Source organism: Oikopleura dioica, chromosome 2, assembly GCF_907165135.1.
Source record: "Oikopleura dioica chromosome 2, OKI2018_I68_1.0, whole genome shotgun sequence".
Classification (NCBI taxonomy): domain Eukaryota; kingdom Metazoa; phylum Chordata; class Appendicularia; order Copelata; family Oikopleuridae; genus Oikopleura; species Oikopleura dioica.
The window spans coordinates 6751185-6767082 of record NC_137292.1 but is presented as its reverse complement, the minus strand read 5'-3'; the positions used below and the strand labels follow the sequence as shown (position 1 = coordinate 6767082).

The following is a 15898-nucleotide window of genomic DNA, read 5'->3' as shown; positions in this document are numbered from 1 at the left end:
GATTAATATGTAGTCGTTCTGGAGCCGGGTGCCTGACTGGTTCTATTGACGACATTTTCTCCGTGAGTTTGCACGACAAGTCCCAGGCGTTGATGTCTTCGTCGTTGAGAAGTGCTTCGTTGACGATGTCTTTCAGAGCTTGCCGAGGTTTTTTAAATGAAAAATTTCTATATATCCAAAAGTAAATTTCAATGACCCCGTTCCTTCAGTAAAAGGCGAGAGTCCTTCAGGATCTTCTGGCGTAACAGAGAGAGTTCTCTCTGTTGTTGCTTTGAAGAAAATTGTATTCAGCATATGATGTCGAGGCTCGCTGCTTCCTAGGTGCGTCTGACCTAATCTAATGCCCTCCGTCTCTTTCGTTTCTCCCTGGCAGGCTTCAACGAAGATAGCTTTCGGAATTGCTGAAAAGAGAAGATTAGCAGTACTAGATGGAGTTCTATTTTTTACCTCTAAGAGGTCCTTGGTTGAAGGGCTGGAGCAAGTCAAGAAGCGGAATTTGCGTATCGTTCGAAAAATGGACAATCTGGCCCTTCTTTCCCCAGCTCCCGTGTGTTTTCAAATAGAGCATGATTGAATTGAATTCGTGGCCGTGCTGGAAGCTATTTTCGATCAAATTGTGGATGAATTTCTGGCAACTTTCAAGCGTAATATAGGTCTTGTTGGAAGCAATGACGTCGTAGTCCATTTGTTTTACAAGCTTCTTCATTTCTACAAAAATCATAGGTCCCAAAGAAATTTCAAAAAAAGCTTTACCTTCTCTTTCAACATCAGCATTTTTGAAATCTCTCTCTCTGTCAAACTCGCCCAATGTGATTATAATTGCAGCTTTCTTCCTCTTTGAATGGGGATAGAACTGATCCGTGCCACCCTCTTCTTCAGGGTCGTTGAATCTTTCCCGATAGGTAGGCTTACCGCGGTGTTTTTCGATTTTCAAGGTTCTTTTGAAAAATCTCCCCATACTTTCAGAACATATGCATCAAGACAAGCCTTGAAAAACTGCACTTGCAGAATTTTCGATATGAGTCATCTTACCCCCTTTTTTGGGGGATGTTTAGCAAGAAAAAAAGCACTAGTTTGATTAGAAGCGGCTTTTGAGTGCGTGCTAGATCGATTTTGATAATTTGATGCCTACCATGTGAAAGATAAGCGCAAGATGCATCGATACATATGAAATTTATTATTGCGGAGTACTTCCTTCATATGATTCTAGAGCTCCAAAGTTGACGCAAGCAGCCAGATACGAAAATCCAACATTATCAACTTCTGATATAAGCATGCTATGATGATGTTTTATAGCTCAAATTGAAGCTTATAAATTACTGAACAAAATGGAGTGGTATTTTTTGACCAGCCGGTTGTGCTTCCGGTTCGTCGCGGTTCATACCCGGAAATAGGTCAAAATGTAGAAATATGTATATCAAATGAATTAATTTTCAACAGCGAATCTTTTGAACATATTCAGAAGTTCAACCGCCCGGTTATTATTGCGGTTCATGGTGGTTCATGGTGGTTCAAGCGCAGAAATGAACAAAATAGCAGCAATATGTATATCAAATTGAAACATAAATTAAGAACATTCATAAAATCATTTAATAAGCCCGAACCAACCGGTTGTTCTCCCGGTAAATGGCGGTTCCAAACGGTTCAAGCCGGTTCAAGCTAAAAACATGCTCAAAGTGGTTCAATATGGTTATCAAATGTATTCATTTACAATAGCAAAGCTTTCTAGCATATAATGAAATTCAACCGCCCGGTTATTCTTGCGGTTCATGGTGGTTAATCGTGGTTCAAGCCCAGACATGAACAAAATAGCATCAATATGCATATCAAATTGAATCTTGTATTAAGTACATTCGTCGAATCATTGAATAAGCCCAACCCAACCGGTAACTCTCGTGGAAAAAGAAGGTTTCTGACGGTTCAAGCCGGTTAAAGCCGAATATATGCTCAAAGTGGTTCAATATGTATATCGAATGAATGTTTATTAAAAAGCACGTATTTTGAAACTTTAACGAGATCCGGACGCGTGGTAAAACACTGAATATGTGCAAACCGCCCGGTTTTAATCGATTTTGTCTCTTTAAACGGGCAAACATAAGGGGAGGCAAGGCCCGTTTATACAATTCAGTCTGAGACGGGGCCAAGCCGACCCGAAGGGGAGGCAAGGCCCATTTATTCAATTCAGTCTGCGACGGGGCCAAGCCGACCCGAAGGGGAGGCCAGGCCCGTTTATACAATTCAGTCTGAGACGAGGCCAAGCCGACCCGAAGGGGAGGCCAGGCCCGTTCATACAATTCAGTCTGAGACGGGGCCAAGCCGACCCGAAGGGGAGGCCAGGCCCGTTTATTCAATTCAGTCTGAGACGGGGCCAAGCCGACCCGAAGGGGAGGCCAGGTCCGTTTAAACGATTCAGTCTGCAACGAGCCGAAGCCGACCCGAAGGGAAGACCAGGCCCGTTCAAACAATTCAGTCTGAGACGGGGCCAAGCCGACCCGAAGGGGAGGCCAGGCCCGTTTATACAATTCAGTCTGAGACGGGGCCAAGCCGACCCGAAGGGGAGGCCAGGCCCGTTCATACAATTCAGTCTGAGACGGGGCCAAGCCGACCCGAAGTGGAGGCCAGGCCCGTTCAAACAATTCAGTCTGAGACGGGGCCAAGCCGACCCGAAGGGAGGCCAGGCCCGTTTATTCAATTCAGTCTGAGACGGGGCCAAGCCGACCCGAAGGGGAGGCCAGGTCCGTTTAAACGATTCAGTCTGCAACGAGCCGAAGCCGACCCGAAGGGGAGACCAGGCCCGTTCAAACAATTCAGTCTGAGAGGGGCCAAGCCGACCCGAAGGGGAGGCCAGGTCCGTTTAAACGATTCAGTCTGCAACGAGCCGAAGCCGACCCGAAGGGAGACCAGGCCCGTTCAAACAATTCAGTCTGAGACGGGGCCAAGCCGACCCGAAGGGGAGGCAAGGCCCGTTCATACAATTCAGTCTGAGACGGGGCCAAGCCGACCCGAAGGGGAGGCCAGGGCCGTTTATTCAATTCAGTCTGAGACGGGGCCAAGCCGACCCGAAGGGGAGGCCAGGTCTGTTTAAACGATTCAGTCTACGACGAGCCGAAGCCGACCCGAAGGGGAGACCAGGCCCGTTTATTCAATTCAGTCTGCGACGGCTTGGCCCCGTCTCAGACTGAATTGAATAAACGGGCCTGGCCTCCCTTATTCAAGCCGACCCGAAGGGGAGGCCAGGTCCGTTTAAAGGATTCAGTCTGCGACGGATGAATTGTATCATCAATCTCAGACTGAATTGTATGAATGGGCCTGGCCACCCCTTGGGGTCGGCTTGGCCCCGTCTCAGACTGAATTGTATAAACGGGCCTGGCCTCCTCTTCGGGTCGGCTTGGCTCCGTCGCAGACTGAATTGAATAAACGGGCCTGGTCTCCCTTCGGGTCGGCTTGGCCCCGTCTCAGACTGAATTGTTCGAACGGGCCTGGCCTCCCTTCGGGTCGGCTTGGCCCCGGTTCAGACTGAATTGTATGAACGGGCCTGGCCTCCCTTCGGGTCGGCTTGGCCCCGTCTCAGACTGAATTGTATAAACGGGCCTGGCCTCTCCTTCGGGTCGGCTTGGCCCCGTCTCAGACTGAATTGTTCGAACGGGCCTGGCCTCCCCTTCGGGTCGGCTTGGCCCCGGTTCAGACTGAATTGTATGAACGGGCCTGGCCTCCCTTCGGGTCGGCTTGGCCCCGGTTCAGACTGAATTGTATGAACGGGCCTGGCCTCCCCTTCGGGTCGGCTTGGCCCCGTCTCAGACTGAATTGTATAAACGGGCCTGGCCTCTCCTTCGGGTCGGCTTGGCCCCGTCTCAGACTGAATTGTTTGAACGGGCCTGGCCTCCCTTCGGGTCGGCTTGGCCCCGTCTCAGACTGAATTGTATGAACGGGCCTGGCCTCCCTTCGGGTCGGCTTGGCCCCGTCGCAGACTGAATTGCTTGAACGGGCCTGGTCTCCCCTTCGAATCGGCTTCGGCTCGTCGCAGACTGAATCGTTTAAACGGACCTGGCCTCCCCTTCGGGTCGGCTTGGCCCCGTCGCAGACTGAATTGAATAAATGGGCCTGGTCTCCCCTTCGGGTCGGCTTGGCCCCGTCGCAGACTGAATTGAATAAACGGGCCTTGCCTCCTCTTCGGGTCGGCTTGGCCCCGTCGCAGACTGAATTGAATAAACGGGCCTGGTCTCCCCTTCGGGTCGGCTTCGGCTCGTCGTAGACTGAATCGTTTAAACAGACCTGGCCTCCCCTTCGGGTCGGCTTGGCCCCGTCTCAGACTGAATTGAATAAACGGGCCTGGCCTCCCCTTCGGGTCGGCTTGGCCCCGTCTCAGACTGAATTGTTTGAACGGGCCTGGCCTCCACTTCGGGTCGGCTTGGCCCCGTCTCAGACTGAATTGTATGAACGGGCCTCGCCTCCCCTTCGGGTCGGCTTGGCCCCGTCTCAGACTGAATTGTTCGAACGGGCCTGGCCTCCCTTCGGGTCGGCTTGGCCCCGGTTCAGACTGAATTGTATGAACGGGCCTGGCCTCCCCTTCGGGTCGGCTTGGCCCCGTCTCAGACTGAATTGTATAAACGGGCCTGGCCTCTCCTTCGGGTCGGCTTGGCCCCGTCTCAGACTGAATTGTATAAACGGGCCTTGCCTCCCCTTATGTTTGCCCGTTTAAAGAGACAAAATCGATTAAAACCGGGCGGTTTGCACATATTCAGTGTTTTACCACGCGTCCGGATCTCGTTAAAGTTTCAAAATACGTGCTTTTTATATCTTTTTTGTTGACTTCGTTAATAGATCATATGATTTGTATCAAACGTTTTCGTTTATTGGATAAACTTCATCAGGATAATAAAGTAAATATGAACGAAAAGGAACAGAGGAAAAAGAATACTTTTATGTTGAGAGAGCAGTGTGAAATTGCTAACTGAGGAAAACAAAAACAAAATCAAAAAATATGGCTGTTTTTAGTCGAGCGCCAAGGTGGCCCAAAACACTACGTGCTTTTTAATAAACATTCATTCGATATACATATTGAACCACTTTGAGCATATATTCGGCTTTAACCGGCTTGAACCGTCAGAAACCTTCTTTTTCCACGAGAGTTACCGGTTGGGTTGGGCTTATTCAATGATTCGACGAATGTACTTAATACAAGATTCAATTTGATATGCATATTGATGCTATTTTGTTCATGTCTGGGCTTGAACCACGATTAACCACCATGAACCGCAAGAATAACCGGGCGGTTGAATTTCATTATATGCTAGAAAGCTTTGCTATTGTAAATGAATACATTTGATAACCATATTGAACCACTTTGAGCATGTTTTTAGCTTGAACCGGCTTGAACCGTTTGGAACCGCCATTTACCGGGAGAACAACCGGTTGGTTCGGGCTTATTAAATGATTTTATGAATGTTCTTAATTTATGTTTCAATTTGATATACATATTGCTGCTATTTTGTTCATTTCTGCGCTTGAACCACCATGAACCACCATGAACCGCAATAATAACCGGGCGGTTGAACTTCTGAATATGTTCAAAAGATTCGCTGTTGAAAATTAATTCATTTGATATACATATTTCTACATTTTGACCTATTTCCGGGTATGAACCGCGACGAACCGGAAGCACAACCGGCTGGTCAAAAATACCACTCCATTTTGTTCAGTAATTTATAAGCTTCAATTTGAGCTATAAAACATCATCATAGCATGCTTATATCAGAAGTTGATAATATTGGATTTTCGTATCTGGCTGCTTGCGTCAACTTTGGAGCTCTAGAATCATATGAAGGAAGTACTCCGCAATAATAAATTTCATATGTATCGATGCATCTTGCGCTTATCTTTCACATGGTAGGCATCAAATTATCAAAATCGATCTAGCACGCACTCAAAAGCCGCTTCTAATCAAACTAGTGCTTTTTTTCTTGCTAAAAATCCCCCAAAAAAGGGGGTAAGATGACTCATATCGAAAATTCTGCAAGTGCAGTTTTTCAAGGCTTGTCTTGATGCATATGTTCTGAAAGTATGGGGAGATTTTTCAAAAGAGCCTGAAAAATAGAAAACACCGCGGTAAGCCTACCGATAGGAGTGCCGAAGCCCCAAACAAGACGTAGCGCGGAAGATATCATCGTTGTTCTCGAATTCGTGAACCAGCTTGCTTGCAAAATCAGAAGTTCCATTGAAAGAAGTAAGCGCATATTTATTCTCGTCGGCTGAAAAGACGAAACCGACATCGACTTTTGAGTGGGCAACTCGATCTTGCCAGATTTGACGATTTTCTGCAAATCTGTAACTTGCTTCAGCAATGCTTGAATCTTCCTTGTACTTGCGGCAGGAGTGCAGAATGACCAAAAGTGGAACATTCACCAAACCAGGGCAATCATAAAGAGGGCGTAGCAGGTGGTCCATCAAAATATGCCCATCGCTGAAATACAGATGTTGTCCGTATTGGGACGAGAAGCCATGAGTACAGATGTAGACGACAACTCTTGAAACGTCTCCAACTGTTTCGAACTCCGCGGCGTTTTGCTCGATGAATTCGACAACCCGGCGAGTTTTGATCTGATTCTTCTGGGAGAGTTTTGTGTAGTATCCTTGAGACTTGAAAGAAGTACGCAAGGTTTCCTTAAAAACACGTCTCCTTTTTCATTCAAAAAGACATCTTACATCATCCTTATTATTGAACAAATTCTCTAGTCGTCCTCCAGTTCCACTAACGCTTGAAAAATCTTTGGGGAAAATTCCAATAAAGCACTTTCTCCCATTTGTCCGATAGAGCCTCTCCATTCTAAATTCGACATTTTCAAGCGCTATTTTCGTTACTCGTCAAAAAGGATTTCGTCCCTACAATTATCAGAGGCTAAAACACTCGAACATTCAAGAGGATAATTAACGTAGCAGCGGCTCTGATTTGATGGATATTTTGAAAGGCGCCTCTCGTACGTCGGTCTGTAGGAAGAGGATAGGAGAAAAGGCCACTAATGAGCAAACTATTTCATTGTTTCTATCCCTAGCTATACGGGCAAGTTGTAAAACCCTTCGTTTCTTCCATAAAAGAAATCATCGGCGGCCCCGCACAAACCAGCACTTTCGCCTCATCCTTTGCCAAATAATCCACCGTCTCGAATAACTTATTCAAGTATTCTTCCAGCCAAAAAGGTGGATCTGTCAAAATCACGTCAAAGCTCTTCTTTTCTAACTTTTTGACTTCGTCGGCGAGCGGAAAGTTCAGATCGTAGAAGTAGAAGTTGTCGTACACTTGAAAACGCCTATCGAACTCTAGCAAGCTGCATTTTTCATCAAGTCTGGGGCGATCTTCTCCATTCTGCAGAAAATCGATTCTAGCGCGCTCGTCATTTTCTGCACGAGATTTTTAAAAGAAAAATTTCTTCAATTTTTAGAAGTTTCAAATCCCAACTCTACTAGCCGTTGAATTTCTCTGATCAATGCGTCCTGCGTATCTTCTCTGTACCAATACTGAGACAAATCTATGCGTGGATAAGGCTTTACTCTCCATATTTTCCCTTTTTAAGCGCCATAAAAATCAACAACTACTCATCGTTATTACGATTATTTATTCTTATCCCTTTTTGTCAGGTCGGGCGCTAGAAGTTGCCCCGTATCTCCCGTCTCTTGGAAATCGGCCATGGAGAACAACTCCTCCGCTCCAAGTAAACAATTCTCACTCATTCTTACTTTCTCTAATTTTCTAAATAGGCAACTCTCAGAATTCAATTTTTAGCTACATTTGCGCTCAACACCAAATATTTGCTCATTTCTCTGACAAAACGATAGATTCTCATTTCCAAAATGACCAGTGGGATCTATTTTCTTCCCTTCAAGAAAGGAAAAGAGGATTTTCCGGAAAAACGATTTTCCTGCAATAAGATTTTCACGTTAAGGGGTAGAAACAGCTTTCTCGATCTTGGAATGCAGCTATATAGAAGAAAACATATTATGTCTTCTTAAAGATTAATTTATGTTCACGAAATTTCCTCATAAATGTTCCTAGAAAAAGGATTGAGCTTCACAAAAATGTGAATGAAATTTGTTTAACTATCAGGGGACTTGAGATATACGTGTTTAAAAATTTGCGAAAATCGAGAATTTCGGAGAGATGAGCTGCTTCTGAGCCCGCTTACTCAAAAATTCGATGACTAAAACAAATTTCGAGAGAGATGTTCTTAGATCTAAGATGTATCTATCTAAACCTGAAGAGAAAATTTGAAAATGTAAGATTCTCTTGTCTGTAGCGCCGGTGAAAAATCGCCCTTTTCGGAAAAAGCTGTTTCTACCCCCTTAAGGGACCCCGCCGACCGAGCTCCGCGCGCGCTTCTCGCTCTTTTTCACTCTCACTCTTCAGCTGGTTTAATTTTTTCGATTATCGTGATTTTTTGTACACGAACTAATCTTTTTATGCTCTTTCATCTCCATTTCTTAAAATTTTCATAGCTTATTGCTACGCTGAGTTAGGGCGAAAACATCGGCGCTCGATTTCAAGTGTACATAAGTACTCGAATTATTCGGATTGACACTTCGAGACTGCCCTCATTGAAAAGCCCGTGCCTTCTTGCATAAGGCCTACTTATTGAGATTTCCCGGAAGAGTTTACTTATCCGATTATCGTGGGATTAATGCGGGTTACCTGGAGCGCTCGGCGTGAAACACGGGCAGTTTACACTGTTGGCGCGGGATTCCCGCTGCGCTGGTCAGAACAACCTTTATTTACCGCTCGATTACGAGAGCTGCATAAATTATAATAAAATCTCAATAAGTAAGCCTTATGCAAGAAGGCACGGGCTTTTCAATGAGGGTAGTCTCGAAGTGTCAATCCGAATAATTCGAGTACTTATGTACACTTGAAATCGAGCGCCGATGTTTTCGCCCTAACTCAGCGTTGCAATAAGCTATGAAAATTTTAAGAAATGGAGATGAAAGAGCATAAAAGATTAGTTCGTGTACAAAAATCACGATAATCGAAAAATTAAACCAGCTGAAGAGTGAGAGTGAAAAAGAGCGAGAAGCGCGCGGGAGCTCGGTCGGCGGGGTCCCTTAACGCCGTAAAATCCACTTTCGGGAAAATCAAGTTGCAGGAAATTCGTATTGCGGGAAAATCTCATTGTTGGAAAATCATCTGCTTCATTTTTCAGGAAAACTTCCCTTTCCAAAAGAAAAGAAGAAATAATAACTAGTCATTTTGAATTTTCGAAGTTTTTGAAACGGAAAGCGATTATTTTTAGAAGATATATTGAAGGGGGCAGTTTGAACGGCGCAAGACGATACAGATAGTCTCAGAAAGCGGTGTGTGTGTTTAGACAGTTAATAGTTTAAAATTGATGAGGAGGGAGATTGTAGCTGATTAGGACGTAGAAGAAGAGGGAGGTGCAGTGGCGGGAGTGTTCGGACCGTTGCGGGTGATCATTTCGGGCTTGCAGCGCAGTCCCTGCCGGGAAAGGCGCGATTTCCACTGCTCTTTGCTCGAAGGGGAGAAGAGAATGATGTGCTTTCCTCGCCAGTATTTGATGTTCTGAAGACAATTTTGGCTCTTTGCTCATTTGGGAAACTGTGTACAAGCCTGAGTCAGGGGTGTCGGTATATACCGTGGTTTTCCATTTTAAGAGCGTTTTTGGATGACAGGCCTCGCTCAAATCGCTCTTAGATTGAAAATTTTTCAATCAAGGTACAATGGCGTGCGTGGGTTCCGCCCTATCCAAGTTCTGGAAAACAGGGCGGCAACGCTGCACGATTTTTCCATTTCCAGATAGAGCTAGTACAAAAAGTTCCTCTAGATAGGGCGGGAGTCGTGCACGCTCGAATAGGGCGGAACCCGCGCATGCCACTGTAGGATGACAGTGGGATTTTTAATCTTTTGTGACAACCTTGTGTTCTGCAATAACAAAAAAGATCCGATGTTTTCTTAACGATCCATCGTCGATCATGATCATCTGAACATCAAGGAAGAAGATCTAGTGAACAAAGCGAACGAAATCTTCATGAACATGAATCCAGCAATCTTCTAGCGCTCTTGGATCAATACTGGGCTGATCAAGGAGGAAGAATTCGAAGGAGCTGTTGAAGATTTTGAGGACTTGGATGTTTTGGAAAGTGTGCTGGAGAAAGAAGACGAGGAAGAGCTGGTCGAGCATTTTCAGGCGCTTTAAATCGATGAAACACGAGCCGCGACCCCGATGGAGATTGAAGAGGAACCTCAAGTTCAAGAGATAGAGACACTGCGAAGCCTTCGACCTCAAAATGGCCAGAAAAGCAGTCAAAGATTACAAAATTTTTTAATAAGTGATTCACTGTAAGTCTAAAAATTTTGATTTTTAATAGAAATCTTCAAAAACGCTCTTAAACTGGAATTTTGGCAGATGACAACATTTTCAAAATATAGGCAAAAACGCTCTTAAAGTGGGCGCTCTTAAAATGGAAAACCACAATATTTCAAGACCCTGACTCAGGTTTCTACACAGGTTACCAAGAAGTATTCGACTAACCTGCATGTATTGTAGCGTAGAAACCAAGTCGTTTTGCAAAATACCGGACTGGAGAGACAGCTCCCGGATGGAGAACTTCTGATCATCCTGTAATGTCAGTATGTATCTCACAATGACGTCTTTCCAATAACTACGGTAGCTAATCAAGCCCAAATCCGACAGCGGTCGTTCCGGAGAACCAAGGATCCCGTCTTGTCGGCTCAGTGCATACGACAGATCAATTACTGAAAGAATCAGACGTAAATCGACATTGACATGTTGAATGAAAAAAACTTGAACTTACGAAATTTGCCGTAGCCTTTGCCCATGTAAGCCGGGAGAACCATGATGCAAGAAAGATTGTAGTCGATTGCGGGGTTCTTTTCTTTTGAGAAGTAACCGACGGTGGTGAATACATCTCCGCGTTTGCGCTCGATCAGAATGTAGAACCAGAATGGCTCCACATCGTAGAACATTGTCTGAGAAAAGAGATTAGATTATACTAGTCTAGAAGCATATGAAGAAAATCGTCACTACACTAACCAGTCTAGGTACATTGAAATCAATTAACCGACCTAATTAAACGAAAAAATCCAGAAAAAACAGAGCGTCTAAGACCCGTTTCAGCTCAGTCTGACAGAATGCTCATCCGATAATTTAGGATTTCATTTAGGCGTTTGTCTATTTCCTCCTGTCCATTTATTACCCGAAAATAACAGATTTGGATAACTGCACATGACCGGATTATGCGTCAGAACCTGCCAGTCAATTATCAATTCGACAGGCTTTTATCTGTCTTTTTAAAGCTTAATCGCCTTTTGCTTCATAATCGTTGGTAATTGGCGAGTTTTATTCTACATCAGCAAATCTGGTAAAAAATGTCAAACGCAATGAAAATCGGCATAAGAGGTAAAAACAAGGAGAAAAACAAAAGTCCCTCAGTCGCACTTGAAAGACGCTAGAATTTCCCTATGGAACTTCACGTGATCCAAATCGTCAGTTAATATCAATATCTGATAATAATTTATCGATTCGACAGATCTTTCATTTGCCTTTTTAATCCGTAATCGCCTTTTGCTTTATAAATCTTATGCTACTTCCAATTACTCATTCGTTTCTATCTATTCTATATCTGAATATAAAAAATGTCGAATAGAAACACGCCAAAATCAATGCCTGCTGCCTTTGCTAAAGGCCTGAAAAGTACGAAAACCGAAGCAAGTTCATTTGACAAACACAAAAATAGATACAGAGACATTTATACAAAGCCATTTGTGTATAAAAACCTTGCGAAAAAAGAGATGAACTAATGACTGCTTGGTATGCATACCATGGCTAATAAAGTAACTGACTCCATTTTTTCCCGCTCGCTTACTCCACAACAGATGGAACTCACTTTTTATAAACGCTAAGGATTTCCACTAACATATACAAATATCAAACAAAAAGAGACAGAGAGATAGATAAATTGATGACAAATCAGGGTAAGAAAAAGAAACGAATTTATTGGATATATTAAAACATTCAGTCGCTGTTATGATTATGCGATAATTATCCGTTTTCTGAGGATAAATTTGAAGCATATTTAGCTGAATGTATTATGAGATTTTCTTATCCAATAGGTAACAACTAAAAAGTCGATTTGGGAGAAATCCTTGATAGAAATTTGAAATTATTAATCATTAAATTAATTATTATCATATGAACAACTATACCCTATAGAAGCAAGACTATATATTATACATATACAGTAGACTCGTAGATTCAATCCGCGCTTGTTTAAACTGCTCAATCGAGCAGATTAAACTTTCTATTCCAGTCTAAGCGGATACAATATAAATTTAACAGAGTCTGTTAAACTTAGTAGCCGCCAGTTCGACAATTTACCAGAAAAGCTATTTAGTATATTTAATTCTTACTAAACTGCTTTCGAGTGAATGGAGGCTCCATTAGAAGAGACCCGCGGCTTACGCTGTTAGTTTATTCTGTCCCCTAAGCATTTTTATTTATTTCGCGAGATCGAATGAAATATTCAACTTAAAACCGGAGCAAAGGCGCGAAGATGTTCGGTCTACCACGTAAGATAAGCAAAAAAGAGGAGGAAAGAAGTACCACTAAGAGAAATAAGAACCGTTCATAATTGAACAGAGGCCATTAACTGAGAAATAACAGTTTCAAAATTCAAGAGACGCGAATTAAAAATGTGTTTTAGGGGCGAATGGAGCGGCTTCAGGCAGAACAGATCATTCCCATCATCATCAAAATAGGGTAATTTAGTTTTTTCGCTTTTAAAAAGAATCAAATGAGTGATTCTGATGGCTACACTTGTCAAAAAGAAAAACTTGCCAAACAAGTCACTGTACAAAATACGGTTCGAAAGACAAATTTCTAGAGATCGCGGCGAAGCCAAAGAGACAGAATCCGAAGATTTGTCCAAGACCACAACAGCTCTGTAAGACCAATTGAAAACGGTAATCTTTCATCTCCAAAAGAGCGCCCCTCCTAACCCAAACCTTCCAGGTTTTATCAATCCATTCTTGCGCCCGCCAATTTGCCTGTTAATAATTACAGTTCCCGCAACTGTCATGAGTTGGATTGTCTACACAAAGTTCTCCGAAGTCCATCCCATACTTGCCAAACTCTCGCGAAATGTAAGACTTCCTAATTCTTAATCTTTTAATCCCCCTCAATAAGAAATTAAAAAACTCTTTTCAAAAGAGTTGAAATCCTTCCCGACTGAACGGGTGAACAGGATTAGCGGACTTTTAATATTCATAAGAGCGATGTTCAAAACCTTTTGAAAAGAGCCTTGAATGAATTCAATCAACTGAAGAAGAATAGTAAATATGTATTCAGACGTATTTTGTGCTTTCGATTATGAACACTTCGTTACTCCTTCTTGGCTTCATTTGGCTCTACAAAAGTGACCTCGAAAGAAAACACTACAGGTCGCGTTTTCCAAGTCGGAAAATGACGATCAGACTGTAATTATCCCTCTCCAAAGACTGTAATTATAGAACTTTCTGTATATTTACTTGTATAGTTAAATAAATTTTAATCTATTGACCTTGAACAGCGAAAAGCAGAATTATTTACCTTAGAATCGAGAAAGAGCTTCGACAGCAAGCAAAGATTCCTACAGTACGCTTTTGCATAAGTTCCGTCGACCTCATAAACAGCAATTTGATTGTCGTCGTTGTTGGGCGAGTCGACGTAGAGCTGGATTCCTGGGGGCGAGCGCAGTTCACATTTGCTTATGTGTCGCCGCAAAGTAGCGTCGCATTTGAAAGGCTAAAATGGGGCACATCAGAAAGCGGATCAGGGATGAACAGGGGTTAATGCGATAACTTGGAAGACCGCCCAAGATCTGCGCGTCGAATCGTCTTACCTCGAGACACAAATGGCAGATAAAGAGCTTCGAGCAATTATGAAACTTGGACGGATAGGGCGCTTGGTACCAAGTTCTGTACTCGTGCCGGCCGAACTGAATCTGTTGCAGTTTTCCGACGCCCAAGTGCTGGTCGACTTCTTCTTTCTCCGCCGCTTTGGCTTGAGCCTCTCGGAAGAGATTCAAATCGAATTGCGAGCAGCCGAGGCGATTGAGTTGCGGCTCACGGCCGATTTCAGGAACAGAGCTACTGCTATTTGGCTTCTTCGCCGGCGGCGCGAGCTTGCGATCGAGAACACGCCCGTTGCGCCTTCTCTTGTGCAGAAATTCTGAAAAAGAAGGGATGATCCAAAAAGTCTCCAGAAGACTGTGGGATGATACCTTTATAATCGTTGGGATCGTCGAAGCGCTCCAGGCGCGCGCGGTCTGCATTTATCCTCTCGCGCAACTTTTGCGGATCATCCGCTTTCCCAACGATGTTGTGATACAGTGGACATGCTTCGACGAGAAAGTGACTATCGCCCTTGCCAGAAATGTGGAGCTTCGAGTCGCAGCCTTTCACCGGACAGGTTCTATTCGGCACTAGAACTACGCACCAGCTGTTAAAATCTGCGATCATGATTCCAAGATTGTCAACTCAGTTAAACATTTGAGGCGGAAGATTGCAGATAGCAAAATCCGCATACTTGCAGGTTTTATAATCGACAATCTTCGGTCTGAAATGTTACACCCTGTTGACAATCTTGAGGAATGTCTATGAGCAAGTACCTTCGTCGTCTGAAGAACTCTTCGCGTGATTCTTTGGCTGGTTTCTTGAGCTGGAGGAGCTGGGTTCGTTTTTGAGCCCGTTTGAGCGACTCTTGGCTCTTGGCGAGTTTTTAACCCTGGATCGAGTGAGCCGCTTGGTTTGCTTTTGCCCTCGTCGCGCTGAGAGTGTATCACTGTCGAGAATAACATTTTCCTGCGGCTTGTTTTCTTCTGCCTCCGATTCCGATGATGAGCTGGAGCCGTGTTCAATCAATCTCCGGTAGTTTATTTTTCGGCTCTTATTTACGAAAGGCATTTATAAAAAATGAGAAATCAACAATCCTAGCTCCCCTTTTGAGACGGTAAATAGACTGTGTCTAGAAACAATTCTACAGAGCGTCTACAAACTTTTCTGATGAAAAGTACTCGAGAAGCCGCTCGCGGCTTCGAGCTTTTCGTCGATAAAGACGATTTTCAGTAAGGATTTCTGAGTTAAATCCTGACCCACCTTATTTATTTGCTCATCTGAAAGAGCGTAAAAAGTTACCCGAGAAGAGCCCTCAAAATCTTGATTTTTTGTTAAAGATGACGTCACAGCACGTGATTGAAGTTCCATAGTACCGGATTTCTCCTACGCCCGCATTTCCAAGTCCTCTTAGCTACCCGGGCGTGTGATAGCTGAAAATGATCGTCTCGTTGAGCTCTAGGTCAGCATCTAGTTTTCATCACATTCCATTCATTTTTCAACCCTTTTGAAATCACCTGTTTGCTTAAAACATTGATTTTAAGAACGAAAGGTTGACAAGGGATGAAAACACGATGCTGACCTAGAGCTCAACGAGACGATCATTTTCAGCTATCATACGCCCGGGTAGCTAAGAGGACTTGAAATGCGGGCGTAGGAGAAATCCGGTACTTTGGAACTTCAATCACGTGCTGTGACGTCATCTTCAACAAAAAATCAAGATTTTGAGGGCTCTTCTCGGGTAACTTTTTACGCTCTTTCAGATGAGCTAATAAATAAGGGGGGTCAGGATTTCACTCAGAAATCCTTATTGAAAATCGTCAAAAGCCGCACTATGTATCTACAAGAAAAAGCTGATTGAAAGTTGAACACGTGGCTTGATGAACTAGACGAACTTGAAGAACTCGACGACGAACTCGACGAAGACATTATTTTTCCCTGCTGCGCTTCGAAAAGTCTGCTCATCCAAGAAAAACGCAGTCTAACATACTTTCTGTTTTGTGATTT

General features: G+C 43.8%; 3 protein-coding genes across 3 annotated transcripts; 1 reads left to right on the top strand and 2 right to left on the bottom strand.

Moving 5' to 3' along the window:
• Positions 1-132: 132 nt before the first annotated feature.
• On the bottom strand, positions 133-7027 carry LOC145696770 (uncharacterized). Its single transcript, XM_081773856.1, has 5 exons — positions 6703-7027; positions 6122-6660; positions 754-902; positions 448-708; positions 133-401 (listed from the first exon to the last, which is right to left on the bottom strand). Exons 1-5 carry the CDS (start codon positions 6820-6822, stop codon positions 133-135), a joined length of 1338 nt encoding a protein of 445 aa, XP_081629982.1. The 5' UTR covers positions 6823-7027.
• A 2247-nt stretch (positions 7028-9274) lies between these two features.
• LOC145700413 (histone acetyltransferase KAT7-like) lies at positions 9275-15896 on the bottom strand. Its single transcript, XM_081777677.1, has 8 exons — positions 15770-15896; positions 14668-14902; positions 14281-14487; positions 13900-14228; positions 13608-13802; positions 10816-10990; positions 10533-10756; positions 9275-9562 (listed from the first exon to the last, which is right to left on the bottom strand). Exons 1-8 carry the CDS (start codon positions 15854-15856, stop codon positions 9395-9397), a joined length of 1620 nt encoding a protein of 539 aa, XP_081633803.1. The 5' UTR covers positions 15857-15896; the 3' UTR covers positions 9275-9394.
• Positions 12425-13506, top strand: LOC145700415 (uncharacterized). Its single transcript, XM_081777680.1, has 5 exons — positions 12425-12589; positions 12724-12779; positions 12904-12982; positions 13032-13162; positions 13368-13506. The coding sequence occupies exons 1-5, from the start codon at positions 12574-12576 to the stop codon at positions 13497-13499; spliced, it is 414 nt and encodes a 137-aa protein (XP_081633806.1). The 5' UTR covers positions 12425-12573; the 3' UTR covers positions 13500-13506.
• Positions 15897-15898: the final 2 nt, after the last annotated feature.

Excerpts from the sequence above, each read along its gene's own strand:
- LOC145700413 (XM_081777677.1), bottom strand. The coding sequence starts at position 15,856 with ATGAGCAGACTTTTCGAAGCGCAGCAGGGAAAAATAATGTCTTCGTCG. Across the intron at positions 14,488-14,667 it reads GAGTTCTTCAGACGACGAAG|TTCTAGTGCCGAATAGAACC; the intron begins GTACTTGCTCAT and ends GCTGGTGCGTAG. Across the intron at positions 13,803-13,899 it reads TCTGCCATTTGTGTCTCGAG|CCTTTCAAATGCGACGCTAC; the intron begins GTAAGACGATTC and ends GCCCCATTTTAG.
- LOC145700415 (XM_081777680.1), top strand. Across the intron at positions 12,983-13,031 it reads TGTAAGACCAATTGAAAACG|GTTTTATCAATCCATTCTTG; the intron begins GTAATCTTTCAT and ends CAAACCTTCCAG. Across the intron at positions 13,163-13,367 it reads TTGCCAAACTCTCGCGAAAT|ACGTATTTTGTGCTTTCGAT; the intron begins GTAAGACTTCCT and ends ATATGTATTCAG.
- LOC145696770 (XM_081773856.1), bottom strand. The coding sequence starts at position 6,822 with ATGGAGAGGCTCTATCGGACAAATGGGAGAAAGTGCTTTATTGGAATT. Across the intron at positions 903-6,121 it reads TGTTTGGGGCTTCGGCACTC|CTATCGGGAAAGATTCAACG; the intron begins CTATCGGTAGGC and ends CGGTAAGCCTAC. Across the intron at positions 709-753 it reads TGCTGATGTTGAAAGAGAAG|AAATGAAGAAGCTTGTAAAA; the intron begins GTAAAGCTTTTT and ends TGATTTTTGTAG.